The 19,293-nt window shown below is 40.2% G+C and overlaps 2 protein-coding genes across 6 annotated transcripts in view; one reads left to right on the forward strand and one right to left on the reverse strand.

Moving 5' to 3' along the window:
- The first annotated feature begins 431 nt into the window (after positions 1 to 431).
- Positions 432 to 19,270, forward strand: LOC309697475 (uncharacterized protein). Its single transcript, XM_082519395.1, has 2 exons — positions 432 to 2,024; positions 17,699 to 19,270. The coding sequence occupies exon 2, from the start codon at positions 18,031 to 18,033 to the stop codon at positions 18,952 to 18,954; it is 924 nt and encodes a 307-aa protein (XP_082375521.1). The 5' UTR covers positions 432 to 2,024; positions 17,699 to 18,030; the 3' UTR covers positions 18,955 to 19,270.
- The window catches only part of myt1b (myelin transcription factor 1b), a 142,096-nt gene continuing 131,006 nt past the window's right edge, over positions 8,204 to 19,293 (reverse strand). For 4 of the 5 annotated variants that reach the window (XM_082519368.1, XM_082519367.1, XM_082519370.1 and 1 more), the window contains 9 exons: positions 16,879 to 16,941; positions 16,424 to 16,492; positions 14,672 to 14,734; positions 14,288 to 14,368; positions 13,489 to 13,710; positions 12,820 to 12,911; positions 12,542 to 12,645; positions 11,758 to 11,901; positions 8,204 to 11,623 (listed from right to left, as the gene is read on the reverse strand). In XM_082519368.1, the coding sequence (XP_082375494.1) occupies positions 11,480 to 11,623; positions 11,758 to 11,901; positions 12,542 to 12,645; positions 12,820 to 12,911; positions 13,489 to 13,710; positions 14,288 to 14,368; positions 14,672 to 14,734; positions 16,424 to 16,492; positions 16,879 to 16,941 (982 nt within the window). In that variant the 3' untranslated portion in view covers positions 8,204 to 11,479. The remainder of the gene's footprint in view (positions 11,624 to 11,757; positions 11,902 to 12,541; positions 12,646 to 12,819; positions 12,912 to 13,488; positions 13,711 to 14,287; positions 14,369 to 14,671; positions 14,735 to 16,423; positions 16,493 to 16,878; positions 16,942 to 19,293) is intronic. The other variant, XM_082519369.1, reaches the window with a different exon arrangement.

A 19,293-nucleotide genomic window follows, 5' to 3' on the forward strand; every position in this document is an offset into this window, starting at 1 on the left:
AATGCTGGTCTATCCCTTGAATAAGGTGCCTTTTTTTATGCTTGAACATTCATAAGTCAGCGTTACCCCCTCCTCCCCCCCGAAAATGTTCAGGTACTAGGACTGTATTGAAATGAGCAAATGTTCAAAGAAAAACTTCAAAGAAAGATCTTCAGAAACCTCAGAGATCCACTTTAAAAATTACTTTACTTTTTACTAAAGAAAACCTGGCTCCTTAGAAACTCGTTCTCTCAGTATGTGATAATAAATGCAAATTAGTTTTTTTTTGTATTTGTATCCAGGTGTCAAGGTTCACAGCTCACTGAGTGAATGGGACTCTTTCAAAGACACACAATTTTTAAATTTATTTCTTTTTCATAGAGAAACACTAACATGAATGCACAAATGTGCTCTTTCATTATCTTATTGTCAACTTTTTTGTTGGATTCCAGAAAGAAGAATAAAGACTGGTGATGGATCTGCAGTTGTTTGTTGTGAATTTATTATTCTTTAACATAACTGAAGTCATAACAGAATTCTTTAACATACTCCATATACTGCATTAGCCCAGCTGGAATTTACCTTTCAATCTCTGTTGTAATAAATAAATAAACTTCTTCTCAACCCCCTCAAATAAAAGCTAAGAGTATGCACTTTAAGCTCATATTCACCACATACCTGTAACTTGTTCTTGTAAACAGCTAAAATTAAAAAAAGAAAGCACCTCTAAAAATATGGTGTCAAAATCACGGAGTATTATAATAATGAGTACTAACTGGCTAAACCAGAACACCAACAGCATTCTTCTTTTCACTAAACCGCATCAACAGTTACGGTAACTCGCTGCATTTTATGACAACAGTATATTACTGTGGTCTCATTCACTTATGCATTTTGAACTTTATCTATACTTCTGAGAATTCCAGGAATGATTAATTCCTGGAATTCACAGAAGTATAGATAAAGTTCAAAACATATCTCATACAACAAAGGTTCAGAAAATGATCCACTAGATGGCAGTGCTGCTCAAAATATAAATAGAGCGATGAAAACATAAATAATCTAGCTACATCTGAAATGAATCTAGCGAATTCAGATCCCTAATTTTGTTTAATATGTAGAAAGACAGTGTGTCGTATATTACTAACTGGCTAAAAGCTGAAGGCTTTGCATTCCATTCTTTTAGTGAAATGTCTAGAAATCACACGCAAGCCAGCAGTCTGTAAGAAAAGTGCTCTGTCAAAAAGGTAGTATGAGGTCTTATATGATGGAGCCTCATTATATAAGATTTTGTATGTGAGGAGCAGGTCTTTAAATTCAGTTCTGGATTTAACAGGAGGTCAATGAAGAAAAGACAATATAGGAGACATATGCTCTCTCCTACTAGTCAGTACTCTTATGCAGTATTCTGGATCTGCAGGTAGTTTCTAGAGCCTCCTGATAATAATGAATTTAGAAGTAATAAATACATGAACTAGCTTTTCAGTATCACTCTTGAGAGCCTCTAGATCCTTTAAAGATGCCGTAGAAGCACTCGGTTCTGTCCCTCTCTTCTGACCTCCCGGGTAAATATTGGTGACAAGTTGAACTGAAATTTCGGATTCATCACTTATACCACATGCTGTAATGGATTTTCAGTCCAGTTCTTGTGTAAATTAGCATACCTCAGCAGGCACGTGCAGAGGGGGGGGCTAGAGGGGCTTGAGCACCCGCCCCTTTCATGATGGGTGCCCAAAGTGCCCTTTTGTTGAGGCAACTTTAAAAAAAAAAAAAAATTATTTATTTTTTAATGTGTGTGTGCGTGCGGAGTCCTGTCTGTGCCCCTCAACAATAATATTTAACTATTAATCACAGTTTTGCTAAATAAAAGGATCTGGCTTGCATCAGTCACATGATCACATTTAACCAATGATCGCCCTTGACGGCAAAACGCGCTGGTTACGAGGCGGGAACGAGCTCACAAAGAGCACGCGCATTTTTAGCGGTCCGGAGCTGTAGGAGAAACACAAGTTAACTCAGAGACACAGACTGATGCGACACAACCAGTAAGTAGGTGTACAGCGCACACTGTAGTGTGTAGCACCCAGGAGTATCAGCTTATTACGTACACGTTGGTAAGTTGTCTTGTTGCAGCTGACGAACTGAAACAAATGAGCGAGCTGTGTGTGCAACAGCGCGACAAACATTACCTGTCCTTTTATTAACTGCACAAGTAGTGCTGGTCACAGCTGCTGGCTACCTGGCTGTCATTTCAATTCAATTCAATTCAATTTTATTTATATAGCGCCAAATCACAACAAAAGTCGCCTCAAGGCGCTTCATTGGTACAGAGAAAAACCCAACAATCATATGACCCCCTATGAGCAAGCACTTTGGCGACAGTGGGAAGGAAAAACTCCCTTTTAACAGGCAGAAACCTCCGGCAGAACCAGGCTCAGGGAAGGGCGGGGCCATCTGCTGTAATTGGTTGGGGTGAGAGAAGGAAGACAGGATAAAGACATGCTGTGGAAGAGAGACAGAGATTAATAACAGATATGATTCAATGCAGAGAGGTTTGTTAACACATAGTGAGTGAGAAAGGTGACTGGAAAGGAAAAACTCAATGCATCATGGGAATCCCCCGGCAGCCTACGTCTATTGCAGCATAACTAAGGGAGGATTCAGGGTCACCTGCTCCAGCCCTAACTATATGCTTTAGCATATAGTTGTCATGGGTCTGTAGCTCTGTCACCGTTTCAGGGAACATATTTAGTTTTAAAGTATTTAGAACATATTTAGTTTTAAAGTAAGTTTCCGGGCTTTTCCTGCCTTTCTGGAGGGATTATATTTCACTAAAAACGATCTAATATGCATGTCCACATAATTATGCATTATTATAATTATAATATATTAAAAAACACACGCTGTATTTTAAAGAACATACATTAAGAAGCAGATTATATTAGATTTATATTTTAAATAAGACAAAATTTGGATTTTACAGCAGTAAAATGATTGTATCTCTACAGTTTAAAAATGTAATAAGCTTTGCCCCTGCACAGAGTGGATAGTGAAACAAATGGAATCATCATAATTACATTATTTCATATTTATTACTTCCCCCTCCTCTTTGCTTTATTATTGTAGCTCTAGTAATAAATAATAATGTAAGGATTCTGGATCAGCACCGTGATGCCCATAGTATATACAGTATTCTGAAGAAGGTCTAAAATGTCACTGTGTGTGTGTGCATGTGTGTGTTTTATTTAGATGGATTTTTTTAAATTATTACTCATGATATAACATTGTCCAGACATGGCTGGTAAGGACATGAGGAGGAAACAGCAGGAGCTGTGTGAGGCTACTAAAGGCAGGGCTATAACATTTTTCTGTGATCATTTTATTATAGATTAAGTGCTGGAGTTGTTAGGTGTGGATAATTAGATTATAGTTTATTGCAATAGCAAGTTGTGCCTTGTTCTCACATAGCAAGTGGAGAGTGATATATGAAATGATGGAAGGAAGGAAGAAGAGAAGCAAAGAGTGATTCACAGGCAGAGCCTAAATAATTTCTCACAGTTTTTGTTGCCTTATGGTTCCAAGCGCTGTCACCAATCTTTGCATTTTGTTATTATCTCATGACATTTAATCAGCTACCATCTCTCCTGTGGGCTTTTTAATGTCTACAGTCTCAGATCAGCACAGCCCTGCCCTTCCCATATTAGATTTTTGATGAATGTGTGTTGTTGTTATTCAGCCTGGTTCAATGTGCCCCTTTTTAACTTTGAGCACCCGCCCCTTTAAACCTCTCTGCACGGCCCTGTACCTCAGCCTTTCCTCCCCATTTTCCTTCCTTAAGAATGACAGTCACCCTTCCACTTAAAGCATTACTGATGATGCTGTAGATGGATCAACTGAAGGGCCAGAGGCATCACTGCAGACCTGTGTCAGGTCTTTGCTGGATTTTCTTCTTAAGGACATGACATGATCTGCTGTACACAGCTTTTTAGTCCTGCTTCTTCATCATTTGCCCTCTATTTTTCCAATTCCATCAGTGTTTCCCAAGGACACACTGCTCACTATGCCAAGTTTTCAGTTAATAGTTCTCTGGGAATCGCCTTGTTGGTGCAGAAATACAATTGTATGCCCATCAAACTCTTATTTTTGTCATTTTTCATAGACTCATCTGAAGAAATGGGATCAAATTAGGTCCTTTGTGACAGCCTGCTAGTAACAAACTGCCCTATTTATGCTTGATTCATAGGTCAGTGTTGAACAGAGATAGGCAGTAAGTATTGCAAAATCGGTAATTAGATTACCGTTACTTTCCCGTAGGAACACTGCGTTACAAAAACCGTGATTTTTTGCGCGAATGTCTCATGACAGTGACGTAAGCAAGTGCGCCGTTGGTGACAACAGCTGTGTGCAGGTCAACAGTGGATCATATATCGATTGTGGAAGAGAGTATGAGCATGCAGCGTCTAAAGCGTGGAAGTACTGACCTTACTTTGAGTTTGATTCCATAAAAAGTGACAAAAACATTAGCGTCCGTTGTGCGTGGGAAGAAAACTTTTTACAGCGAAAAAAAACCCCTAAACTTCCAAGCAAGCACCGAGTGCGCAACGACGTAATGGGAAATTCACAGAGAAACACTATGGCAAGCCATTAGAGCCAAAATTTGCCACTTTCCTAACCCGTTTGGTTAAGAAATGGCGTAAAAAACGCCGTTTAATTATTCAAAACGCCGAAAAAAAACGGCGTTCTGTTCCGACAAACGCCGCTTTTTCCGCCACTCGGATGGCGCCCTGAACGCACCATCCGAGTGACGTAAAAAGCGGCGTTCAAAGACAGACGGAAACGCCGTTTTTTACGCTACTCGGCACAAAACGCCGTTTTTATGCATCTTTGAACGGCGTTTTTTACGGCGTTCTCTGCCAGCTGTAACGGCGTTTAAAACGGCGTTTTGTTGAAATTATGCAGGGCACTCCCCATGGTTCCCTCATCCAATTACTTTCAACTCATTTCACCCAATCAAAGAAGAGGAAGTGCAGACCACACTAATGCATCACCGATTCACCTTGCTGCTAAGTGATTGCCTATTCAGTACCAGTGCTTGTCACAGTATTCACTTGTATTATAATCCCACTATGCATTTTGATGTGTTTAAGGCATGATCGAGCAAACAAACGACAGAATACTTTTTCTGAAACCTTAACTGTGTTACCTGTTATGGCAGCTAACAGGTAATGAGCTGAGCTTCTTTCTTATTTTCCTCTTTACTTCTCTTAACCTTAAACTTATGTCTTAGCAATCAGATCCTGCCATCTTGCATTACCGCTTCGTGCTAGTTATGTTGACTTTTCTCTTCTTTTTACTCCACTTTTTTCACCCGTGTTTGGACACTCGGGGCATGGCTCCTTTGTTTACATTAGGGATCCGCCTATGGTAAACCTCCGCCTACCCCCCAGTCCTGCTTTACAGGTGAAAATAGAGCAACAGGACCGCTGAGTCTTTGACTTTATTTATTTTCTGCTGTGTTTTACTTGCATCTATTTGAAAGAGTGAGTGTAAACACAAAAAATATTTTATTTTATGTGCTGGAATGTGCAGAAAATAGGTTTAAATGTTAAACTAATTTATTCAAGTCAGAGAATGTTGCATATAATTAAATTTTTGCTTGATGCATAAAGTTAAAAGATTAAAACAAGTTAAAAAAAAAAAAGAGACTTTTCCATTTGATTACATTTTGTATGATGGATTATGCAGAAAAAGTAAAATTGGGCTGAAAGATCTATCGCTTTATCACCTCTTCAGGTTGTAAATCGTGGTTTTAAAAAGTAACTAAGTAACTAATTACTTTTGAAAATAAGTAATCAGTAAAGTAACGGGATTACCTTTTTGGGGAAGTAATCAGTAATTAGTTACTGATTACTTTTTTCAAGTAACTTGACCAACACTGGTGTTGAAGGGGCCGAACAAACAAAAGCAGTCCTTTGAAAATTGTCAACGGAATATATTTAAAATGGGTGGATAAAGCAGAAAAACAAAAGGCCTGAAGAGCTACTTCTTAAAAAAAATACAAGAAGATCTGGCTCCTTGGAAGCAAAATAAGAAGAAATGCAGACACTTTTGCTCAAGCATTTCTTTAGTTTGGAAAATAAATCGTAATGACTTTGAATTTTCCAGAAATTTAAATAAACTTTACTCAACACTGGCAAAAAGTTTTCAGCTGTGGGCAATCAACTTTGGTTTCTGAAGGGACGAATGATTAAACTGTTGTAACTTTACTCTAAAACCAAATCTTAATCATCAGTCAACCATGTGATGCTGTTAGGACCAGTCAAAAGATCCACACACTGGAGAGATGTGTTTAAGATTTTTCTTTTATCATAACAGAAAGAAGAAAACACACATGTATTTACTTTGTGGGGACCCTCAAAGACAATATGGATTAACCATTCTAATCTGAACCTGATTCCTCAGGCAGGGATCAACAAATGTCCCTCACAAGGTGTAAAATTCCCCACATAGACAGATATACAAGATCACACACACACACACACACACACACACACACACACACACACACACACACATGCACAAAATGATATAACAAAGTCACACTTGTCTATGAGTCTTTATTTGTGTTTTTCATAGAGAACATTTAAAATGGTTCATACTCCCACAATAACTGACATCACTTCTCTGCTTTATAACACTGACACAGGAACAGGGGAACGTACACAAGTACACAAACAATCAGTCACAAAATTGGCCCATCTACAGTGTTTTACTTCCCAAACAAAAACAAATTAGGCAAAAAACCCAAACAAACAAACAGGAGACCCCAAGGACACACAGCCAAGGCCTGTCCCACTTTAAAAAACGTTGCTGTAGCAAAGGAACGACCACATCTACAAAAGTAACAAAAACCACCGTACAATCTATCGTTGTGGAAGTGCTTGTAATTTTGGAAGTTTTGTACTTTAAAAGGATATCAGTATCAATACCTAGAAAATCACCAGTAAAAATAGCTCATCTGTGTAAAAATGTGCTAGCAGGACAACCCTTGGCTGTGGATTTTTTTTTCTCTTTGTCACAACCTATTTTCTTTTTTTTTTCCTTTTTTTAAAACCATTTTCAACTCGTCTTCGATACAACAACAATAACACTGTTTCTTCTTAATACAAATATGTACAGACACTTCCACTTGTTTCAAAATAATGCCCTGCACACTAATGCATTATCTAGGGATGGATAGGATGATGATGATGATAATGATGATGATGTTCTTCAGATTCCTTCACAGAAACTGTCCATGCAGTTTTGGTACCTGAATCGACAGAATGGGATCACAGTTTCCTTAGGCTCGTTGTTTCGTGCCATCTCTGTCACAGAACGGCCTCTGCCTGGATGTGAAAACGCATATATTCGACATGATCGGCCCCAGCCCCTCCCCAAAGCTAACCCCGCCCCTGAACGTAAAACATCTAGATTCAGACCAAATGTTTTCAGCAGTATTTGAACCAGGTGTAAACATACCCTATCTCAAAATGAGTTCAGCGAGAAAGGCACACATGATAAGACCACACAGCTTGCGACTACAACAGGGAGGATGTTGGGGGTCTTTTGGTTTTGCTCAGCTTGATATTTCTTTCTTATTCTCAGTGTAGAGTGTGCGCGCGTGGGCATCAACCTGCTCTCGCCAGGTGACGATGCGCTCCCCTCCCCCGATCCCTCTGAAACAAGATTCTGGTTCCCCCGAATGTTTCATCAGGTTCAATTCAATTTTCGTCCCAGGTGCTTCGGGGGAAACTGAGCCCTGACCACTTTTGTTGTTCCTTTGCAATTTAGAATAATAAATCTGCTCACTCCATCACTCGGTACTTTTATGTAAATAAGAAAACATACAGTGTGTGGGCGCAGAACCAACCGTGGGCTGCATTTGCTTTCTCAGCTGACATTTTTTCTCTTTTTTTTGAAATGCTATGCTTTCATGGCCTCAGTGTTATTCATTTACATACCTCAGTAGACAGTTTCATCAAGCAGTTTAAAAGGGGTCATGCCTTATCAAATAAGTTGGGAGAATATTCAGTCTTAACACTCTCGGGTAGTATTCTCGTGCATTTCAAGAGAGGGAATACGCTACTTTGTTAACCAAATGCATCCAAACTATTTTTCCTGGAGAGAGGTTACACAAAATATGAGGAATGGGGGGTGTGTGTGTGGGGGTGGGGGGGGGGGTCATGGTGTGGGGGCTTTGGCGGGGGGTGTGTGGGGAGTATAAAAGTCATAAAAGGCTCTGACATTCTTTTGAGTGACGGGCTCGTATTTATGCAACAAACGCCTCCTCCTAAAGCAAAGGGGAGATTGTGTAGCCGGGCAAATCAATTTCCCACTCCCACACACTCATCTAGGCCTTGATCCAGCCGCTGCTGTTGCCTCTAGCCTCAGCTGACTGGCTGACCTATGGCATTGCTCTGCTCTGCTTTAGCAGCTCTCCCCAATCACCTGAGAACCAAACTCTGCTTCCCATCAGTCTCTTTTGGTTGTTCTTTTTTTCCTGTTTGTTTGGAAAAGAAAGTACCACTTCCTTTTTTAAAAAATACATTTTGAACCCCCTGAATGAAACGGCTTGTTTTTTTGTGTGTTTTTTTCTATGTGACAAACAGGCGGGACAATTGCCTGTCATCTATCTATTGGGTTTCTTACAAGTCAAGACTTAAAATGCTGGCATCTTCAACAGTTATTGAGAAAGTGCACAAAGGAGATTCATTCTACATTGGCTAAAAGCACATTGAAAACATGCCTTCGACATCAGAGTTACACACGGGGTCGTGTACACCACAGCAGGTGCAACGCAAAGGCAGGTTACACTACGGTCTTCTACTTGCTCACTTCAGTATCGGAAAGCTCACAGAGCATGAGCTGTTTCCATTATTAACACAATCACTGCACAATGTTGCTAAACACTATGCGCATTACTCACAGGCATCATCATCGTCTTTTTTTTGTGTGTTTTTTTTCAAAAAAATTTTCATACATGAACTCACATGACACTTAGGAACAAAGAGCCAACCATCTAAACTGATGGTTTCATTTCTCAGATTCAGTAGTACAACATACAGTAGATGTTTCTGACATTTCTGGATCAGGGACAGACAAGGAAAGAAAATTTTAAAAAAGGAATCCTATGAGAACACTTCCAAAGTATTGTACTGTATCATAGCCTTCAGCTTTGACTCAATGGTATGTTTAAAGCCACAGTTGAGCAGGTCTTAGTGATATTAATTAAGGTGTAACTGCCTCCTACTGATAATCCCTCCTCATTTCTCTTTCCAATAAGCTAGTGATCTTTTGATAAGGATATACAAGAGAAGAAGAAGAAGAGCAAGTCAACAATTACACTGTAAAAATATATGTATGTTTATATTCATATATATATATATGTATATATATAGCATCTTTAAAATCTATTTATACAGAATGTATATATAGTGTACTTATGGCCATCTTGGCAGAGAAATAAAGGCATCTGAAACAATCACCACTCTCTCGATGCTGTGGTCTCCTCAGGACCAGACATTGTTACATTGCAGAAATGCGAAGAGTCAGGAAAGAAAGTGAGTTCTCTTCTTCTCCTTTATTTATTTATTTTTTAGTGGCACTTTGTGCATCAAAAAATTAAAATCTAGAGTAAGGCTACAAGGGTGTGTATGTTTATCTGATAAAAGTTTGTCAAAGGAGGCCATCCTACAGTATCCTCGAGGGTTGGATATGTCGCTGTGTGTGTTTTAGACTCGTACATCCAGACTAAAACACTGCTGGAATAGAGCTCTATACATGTACCACTGCACTGATGTAAAGAATTCAAAACCGTTACTTAAACAGCCATGGTACGTCACAGAGATTGTGGGTGAGCCACTTCTGGCTGCTACAAAGCGCTTGGGAGAGGTAACATTTTTTTAAATTCCTCTACAAATTGTTCTCATCACCTGACAAAAGCAAATACTCAGAGGATAGTGAAAGTGATTGCTTTTGAGTGTCTTTTTTTTGTTTGTTTGTTTGTTTTGTTTTGTTTTTTAACAATCAGCTGCTGGTACATCTATGCCTAAGCAATCAAACAGTATTTGTACTGATTTTATTTATTTTTTCGTTCTTTATTTAAATATTAGCAGAGGATCTTTAAGACTACTCAGACTCAACTGTCACATCACGCACATAAATAACAAAATAAATATACAGCCATATCAGTCAATTTCTTTCATATTAAATAAATAATAAATACATACTTTCTTTTTGTTTTCATCTCCTCATCTGTGTTTTTTTAATGTAACAGAAAGAACACAAACAAAATAAAAACGAGGAAAACGAGCAACAAGCCAAAAAAATATTTTTTTTTACTGTAAAATTATCAAAAAAAATTTGAGTCTATTATAAAATATTTGCACTTAAAAAGGATTTTTAAAAAGTACTCCAAAACAAACTATGCCTTGTCATTTATCTATATAGACTTTTAAAATATTGACGTACGACATCTGCAAATTGCTTTTTGACCTTGATAATCAGTAAAGATGCATTTGTATGTGTGTGTTTCACTAAACAAAGTTAATAAATAGATTGCTTCAAATAAATAAACCTCAATAACATAAATGGCAATAAGTTACAATTTAAAAGTTCACAGGTATAAATAATTCATATATAACAATAATTATTGTACCACAAAAACTAGTCATTGAAATGAAGTGCAATTCCTAGGCTGATAAGTACTATAGATATGACTAACTGAATTCGAAATGTGTGCACACTATTACTATCATTTTATTGGGGGGGGGCTGCAGCGTTTAAATCTAACTTGCGACCTTGCTCGATGAGGTTTTTTTTCCCCACTGATGATTGCTGCAGTAATACCACCAAGCAAACGCACATTCAGTTTGGTGCATGCCGGGGGGTGTGGTGCGAGTATGGTTGTGGATCAGAGAGATTTTCAGAGCCGCAGATGCTTGCCATTGAGAATGCTACAGGAGACAGTGGCGTTGGGAGTCTTCTGCTCCAGTTAGTGTTCCTCTTCCTGTCTCCGGGCTCTGGTGAGCAATACTCGAGCCTCGCCTGTCTCAGTGTTCCGGCCGAGGAGAAATGCTAAAAAACTGACTGACCAGTTGCGAAACCCTCTCCGAAAAACAGTTAAGGACACAAAAGAGACAACAGGTAAACATACAGTATATTTAAACCCCCAGATACAGCTTCTAGTAACATGGATCTTATTCTGGTTCCTCCTTTGAATCCCAGCAGCAGCATGATGTGGATTTTGGTCCGCGTCACTTTTCTTCAACAGAGTGCTCCCTGGGTTGATTTTTTTAAGTTGCCATTTACTTAAATAACCTGAATTCCCTTTTTTTGTTTTTGAATCATATTTCGATATATCATAGAGCTTTTCAACCTCTCTCCTTCCTGACTCCACCTCCACCGTGTTCTCCGCACTTTGGGACAGTTTGCGTTCTCCATTTGTATGTGTGGAGCCTCAAACCTTGATGCCCTTCACAGCTTTGTTGATGCTCTCCAGCAGAGCCTTGTTCTCGGGGCTCTGGAAGCAGTCCTTGTTGGTGTACATGTCAGTCAGGGTGCTGATGTATCTGTCAAAGTTCTGCTCTGTGATTGGCTCCTGCTGTGGTGCAAATGAAAACCAATCTCAACTGAGGGGGGCAAACAGAAACAAGGCTCCACACGCTCTTCAGCGCACCAGATTTGCCTTCAAACAAATGCACAATCAATGACAACAGGGTGTGAATGCGGACTTACCATGTGCGGCAGACGGATATTAGCCAGGCTGCGGATGAGGGCTCGGCTCAGACCAGACAGCTCCATGAACAGAGCCTCATTCTGCTCCTCAATCATCTTATTCTCGTGCTCAATGCTTTTCAGGTTCTTCTCCATAGAGGAGATCTGCAACGCACAGCAGCAGACCATCAGCAAATGTTTTAATATTCAACTAGAAATTCATATCTATTTAATAACAGCTGTGGTGACTGGCAATGTAGTGGCCATAGTCCAGACATTATACAGACATTTTTGTCTTCTCTAGTGGCTCGCACCATCTTCATTGTTCCTGGGTCCACAAATCTAATGTTGGTTCCAGTTCAACATTGCAAGTAACCAGTCAGATTGTAGCGATGACATAATTTTGGGATGTGGAAACACCATGCATCACACATCACAACAATGTGATTGGTCAGATGCAATACTGATACTGGACAATTTTTACCCATCTTTAAAGTGTCCTGCTGCCTGCAGTGCTCTTTAGAGTCTTAACTGCAGAAACTGTAATCCTGGTAAAAGACGTTCCAGATAAATATCCTCCTAAAATTATAGTTCTCTATTCATTCTCAACAGTGTCATGCTTATGAAACCAAGGTTTCATAAGGTGGTGACAGTGATCAATAATTACTTTATCTCTTTCGCAAGAGACTGGCTAAGGTAGGCAGTACTGCTGTTGCATGGAGAAACTGGAGCTCCTCGAGAAAACAAGAGCATACACTGAAGATCACACTAAAGGGAAAAAAAAACCCCAACAACAAACACACACCTGAGTCTGCAGGTTGACCATGTCAGCCTCCATTTCATTGTTGGATTCATTAAGGTCATTAATCTCTTTGTTGAGCTGCTTGATGTCCTCATCATTGTCCAAAACTAAAGGAGAGGCGAAGAGAAAAGCACGTTTTGCAAAAAAAAAACCCCCCAAAAGAAAACAGAAAAAAAACTCTATTCTAACATTGGCATTTTTATTATTTGACTCAGTAACAAGGGGGGGGGGGGGGGTTCCGCTCAGTAAACACATAGATTTTTCTTAATTAACCATCGTACCATCACTGGCTCTGAACTTAGTGCTCAGATAGTCTTCTGTAGGGAACTTGGCCTTCTTCTTAGCATACAAAGCTCTGGGGCATCCTGAGAGGCTGAAATGAAATTCAGAGAGGGTCAAATTTAACATTACATCTACATAAAGAACATTATAAGTTACAGTGGCATGTGTTAGTTATATACTGCTGCTATGGGGGAAAAGCTTAGCCTAGAAAAATAACTGGAAACGGCAAGACAGACTATTTAACACATGGTGAAAACATCTCAATATTCTTATTTAACTTTCGACAAAGCAAATAAATATTTCCAAAGTGTTCAAGTGCTCATCTTTAACTATCAAGCTGTAAATTAGCTTAACTTAGAATAAAGACTTGACTACGTTTAAATCAGTTTAAAGTTGAAAATGACCAACTTATGGGGTGTTTACAGAGATTTGCGTATTCTTCTTTGGGTCAGACATAGCGATTTAAAAATATAGTATCAAACTGAAGCTTTACATTTTAGCATTTGTGATACATTTTTAAAAGAGATAACTAAATAACTAAAATATCCACACATTAAAAAAGAGAGATTCAGAGATACTTGGCCGTTGGCTGCATTTTATAAAATCTGAATTCCTCATTTAATCGATTTGTTTCAAATTTGAAGATACTGATCAAAGCCTAAGCTTACCTGCGGTGTGTGAGGAAACTTCCGTTAGCATGTCCAGAGCCATCACAACCTGGGGTGGGGCAGGTTGGACCCTCTGTCTTGAAGGCCTTCCAGTTGAATGGCGTGCCATTCAGAAGACCCTCCTTTTGTCTACGGGCCGCCAGCGGGCACCCGTAAGCGCTACGATGTGTGGCGTACTTTCCACTGATGTGGCCCAGGCTGTCACAGCCCGGCACCGGACATCTGCAGAGAGCAGAGGTGGTAAGAAGAAGAAGAGAGGAGAAGAAAAAGTATGGAAGACAGGAAGCAGATACGGAAAGAAAGAGAATGACGGGGCACAAAGGTTAGACAAGGAGAATGCAAAAATGAAAGTAAAGCGAAAACTAAGATAATTCTTATCTTAAAAACTGAAAGGTTTTTAGCAGTTTTGCTAAATTCTGTATTGGACATATTATTACAATGCAAGATATTGCTGACAAATGAGCTATTACAATTTGGTACATGCTTTCTCCACATACTGTTATATTAACAGTTTTGTGTGCAATATGAAGCCCATGTATTTCTTATGTAATAACAATGTACTCTGCAATAGTCTACCATGAATTATATTCAGAATCAGTATCTGCAGTAAGTGTATTTTCCCATGAGTAAGTTGATTCAGTTACGGGGACAGATCACTACCTCTGCATATGATTCACAGTGACTTTCCTCTCTTTCTTTCTCTGTCTCTCTCTCTCGCTCTCTCTTTCCTTTATTGCATTTTAGTTTTACCGTCAGTCATGCTAAAAGCAGACGTTATGACTTTCTGAGCGGTACGAACTTTAAAAGCTCGGAGTCCTCCTGGTTGTCCTTGGCAGGAGTTTTAATTCCACTTTTCTTGGCACGCGGGCACCCAGAGAGACTGAAAACAGAAAGTATGGAGTTGATAACATAGGGCTGGAAAGAAAAGGTCTGGTGAAGTGATTACTTAATAAAGGAAGAGAACATGGTAAGGAAGAATAATTTTACAGAGGTTCTTCAACCAAATGACAAACCAAATCCATTGAAAAACGCCTAATATGGATGAAAATAGGATTATGTGTATGTGGTGCCTGTCTAATCTATCGTGAACTGTCGCTAGGCCTCTCTGACTAGCTATACATATGTATGTTTGTGTATGTGTGTGTGTGTGTGTGTGTGTGCACGCGCATTTGTGTTCTGTTACCTTCTGTGTGAGGCATAGTTTCCTGTGATGTGACCTGAGCCGTCACATCCGGGAGTGGGGCATCTAGGGAAAAAAAACAAAGCAATGTTCAAAGTTAGGCAGAAAAAATTAACACAGGGAGTTTTCACAACTGAAAACTGAGGTTTACTATTTATCTGCTTAATCTTAAACAAATGATCACAATGTGTATATTCAATTCAGTTCCGTTTTATTGATATACTGCCAAATCACAACAATAGTCACCTCAAGGCCCTTAATATTGTAAGGCCCTAAAACAATACAGCAAAACCACATCAATCAGATGGCCCCCTGTGTGCAAACACTTTGGCAACAGTGAGAAGGAAAAACTCCCTTTTAACAGGAAGAAACCTCTGGCAGAACCAAGCTGAGGGAGGGGCTGAGAGAGGTGTCTCCCAGATTCACCCACCCTTGAAACCTTGAGACACTAAAAGTCTAGCTGTTGTTTTAGACTCCCTTGGTACCGTCAGCTCATGAATGGCACACAGCTTTCTCAGCTGCGCCTCACAAAATCAGAAATCATATTTCTTAGCCATTGCAATACAACTTTCATTCTAAAAGTGACCTAATCTGCTAACATGGAAGAGTATAGTTTCAGAACCACACATCAACGCCGCTCTTTTCTCTCTTCTCTTTCCACTCGCCCCTTCCAGACCGGGTCTGCCTGAGGCGTCTTCATGTTAAAAGGGAATTCTTCTTTCCCACTGTTTCTAAGTGCTTACACATAGTTGTCTGATCTTTGAGGTTCTCTGTCTAATCTTTCATTATTATTATTATTATTATTATTATTATTATTAATAATAATAATAATAATAATAATAATAATAATAATAATAATAATAATGTTGTTGTTGTTGTCTTTACAATAATAATGAACACTTGCTGTGAAGTGGTGCTATATAAATGTAATTGTAATGACCAAGAAGTTGCTTCTGTTCATAGATGTTGTGTTTTCAGTGGGAGAAATGTTTATTTTCATCTAAGTGACTATTTCAGTCAAACACCAAAGATCTTGTCTAGTCCTGTCTTTCAAATAAGGCCCATGGTCAAAATTAATCCACTGATCTTAAAAAAATAAAATAAATTCAGCCCTTTTTTCCCTTCTAGGCTTCAGTTTCCTCCTTTCTGATACGCACACAAAAAACTCTCTCTGGACTCTGGTTTAGTTCTGAGTGATCATCATTGAACACATATCATCCCAATCCTGCCCAGCCATTTACACCTTGTATTTGTATTAGAACTGATTTTAGGATTTTATAGATCTATAATTTTTTTTAATGTATTTTTTTTATATTTGTCAGCTGCTTTTCAGCTTACCTGTGTATAATTGTATAACTGTGTTATAATTGATTTATTGCTTGTTTTAGTATTTATCAATTACATTGATAATTTGCATTTTGTATTGTATTGTAAGCTCTGATTTCACCGTGCTATATGAAAAAGTTATTCTAGCTTTCCAGGCTCTTTGCCATTCGAACACACCCGGTATCTGTACATGTTGAGCTGTGAAAAGCCTTTGTAAGTTTCATTCACATTTACATGAAGTAATTGAAGTGAAAGCAAGCACAGACATAGGAAAAACCACCATGACAGATGCAGCGGTAGCACAGAAAGCAGCCAGCAACAATAGATAAGTTAACGTCAGCAGAATGAAGTGCTGTGGTGCTGGACAGTGTCAGTAGCAGTGAGCTGAAGTGGCAGCGAAAAGGCAGTGAAGGTGTAGAGCAGACATACTTGAGTTCAGGGGTGTGGGCCGCCATGAGGGACCGAAGGCTCTTATCAGCGAGAGGACACCCAGACAGACTGAGAGAGAAAAGACAGGCAGAGGAAGAGAAGGACGAAAAGGGGGGAAGCAAGGGGTGAGAGGGGGTTGAAAGGAGAGAGGAGAAAGATGTGAGTAAAGGGAAATCAAGAATGCAAGGCATACCAAGGTCATTTAGCAAGAAGAGGACAGACAGCAAGAAGTAAATTACTGATGCATATCAAAGTCAATGACCGTCTTTGCTTCCTGGGCTCACGCTACATTATTGCCTCTGGCATGTCAGGATCAAATAAAATGTTTGAATTAGTCTCGGTGTGCCGGCTTTGGAGTGAGAAGCAGAGGGAGAGTCTCAGTAGATCTAACATTTCATGTACAAGCTTATATAGAAAGCAGCAGTGCACACTAGTGCCCGAATAAGCCTACATACCTGCGATGGGACGCATAGTTCCCAGTGATGTGGCCGCTGCCATCACAGCCAGGTGTTGGACACCTGCAGAGGGGACAGACACGCAGTTAGCAGTGGCAGAAGGAGAAAGCGACAACTTTAGGGATTAGATGTACAAAGTTATTTTTTATAAAGGAAAAACAGAGGCTGATCATACACCTATATTCACGGCAAATATGTACATAGAGTTTACATAGAAGGTCGTTAGTTGTAAGGTTCCCATAAATACCTGGGGGTAGTACATTTGTACACACTCTGATGGAACGATCAGAGTGTCACTACCCTTCTCACAAAGCACCAGACGTTCAGGGATGATTTTTATCCCGGTTGGCTGGTCATGGCCTTAAACTCACATCCACAGAACATCTAAATGTGGTTGAAAATTGCAATATGAAAAGTCATCTTTTCAGGATGTTACAACAAACTAGTTTCAACCTAATTTCACTAATAGCCCACTGAGCAATTTTCTGTTTATCAGAGCTTTAAAAGACGTCTAAATGGTACATGCTAAAACAGGGTTACATGTGGTTCAAGGGTCAATGTTTAGTAGATTTCTACATCACACCGAGCAGGTTGTTTGTTTTTTTCCAGAGCAAATACATGTGTCTGTGTGTTCTAACTTTAATAACTGATTAACAAAGGATTGCGGCCAGACTATCACGCAACATTCTCTCTCTCTCTCTCTCTCTCTCTCTCTCTCTCTCTCTCTATATATATATATATATATATATATATATATATATATATATATATATATATATATATATATATATATATATATATATATATATATATTGCTTAGAATTGTACAAGATCAACAGGACCCTAAGAGCCTTCATCAGGAACTCAATGGGGATGTGGCGTACAACACTAGAGGCCAACTCCAAGCCCATAGCACAAGTCACCATCAAGTGCGGGATCTACCAAGGAGATGCTCTGTCTCCACTGCTGTTCTGCATAGGCTTGAACCCCCTCAGTGAGGTCATTAACAAGACTGGCTACGGATACAGACTACGGAATGGAGCAGCTGTCAGCCACCTCCTGTACATGGATGACATCAAGCTGTATGCCAAGAATGAATGAGACATCGATTCACTGATCCACACTACCAGGCTATACAGCAATGACATTGGAATGTCGTTCGGACTGGAGAAGTGTAGTCGAATGGTAACAAAGAGAGGGAAGGTAGTCAGAACTGAGGGGATTGAACTACCAGAAGGCCACATTGCAGACATAGAGGACAGTTACAAGTACCTGGGGATCCCGCAGGCAAATGGGAACCATGAAGAGGCCGCTAGAAAGGCTGCAACCACCAAGTACCTGCAGAGGGTCAGGCAAGTCCTGAGGAGTCAGCTGAATGGTAAGAACAAGATCCGGGCCATCAACACGTACGCCCTGCCCGTGATCAGGTACCCTGCTGGGGTAATAGGCTGGCCAAAGGAGGAGATAGAAGCCACTGACATAAAGACAAGAAAGCTCCTTACCATGCATGGAGGGTTTCACCCCAAGTCCAGCACCCTGAGGCTGTACGCTAAGCGGAAGGAAGGGGGCCGGGGACTGGTGAGTGTCAGCACCACAGTCCAGGATGAGACAATGAACATCCAAGAATACATTGGGAAGATAGCCCCAACTGACCGAGTGCTCAGTGAATACCTCAGGCAGCAGAAACCCAAGAAAGAGGAGGGAGACGAGGAACCATCATGGAAGGACAGGGCCCTGCACGGTATGTACCACCGGCAGATAGAGGAGGTGGCTGATATCCAGAAATCCTACCAGTGGCTGGACAAAGCTGGACTGAAAGACAGCACAGAGGCACTAATCATGGCAGCACAAGAACAAGCTCTGAGTACAAGATCCATAGAGGCTGGGGTCTATCACACCAGGCAAGACCCCAGGTGCAGGCTGTGTAAAGATGCCCCAGAGACAATCCAGCACATAACAGCAGGGTGCAAGATGCTAGCAGGCAAGGCATACATGGAACGCCATAACCAAGTGGCCGGCATAGTGTACAGGAACATCTGTACCGAGTATAACCTGGAAGTCCCAAGGTCAAAATGAGAGATGCCCCCAAGGGTGGTGGAGAATGACCGAGCTAAGATCCTGTGGGACTTCCAGATACAGACGGACAAAATGGTGGTGGCTAACCAACCGGACATAGTGGTGGTAGACAAACAGAAGAAGATGGCCGTAGTGATCGATGTAGCGGTCCGGAATGACAGCAATATCAGGAAGAAGGAACACGAGAAGCTGGAGAAATTCCAAGGGCTCAGAGAAGAGCTCGAGAGGATGTGGAGGGTGAAGGTAACGGTGGTCCCCGTTGTAATCGGAGCACTAGGTGTGGTGACTCCCAAACTAGGCGAGTGGCTCCAGCAGATCCCGGGAACAACATCGGAGATC

This window comes from Aulonocara stuartgranti (assembly GCF_965226115.1).
Source record: "Aulonocara stuartgranti genome assembly, chromosome: 20".
Lineage (NCBI taxonomy): Eukaryota > Metazoa > Chordata > Actinopteri > Cichliformes > Cichlidae > Aulonocara > Aulonocara stuartgranti.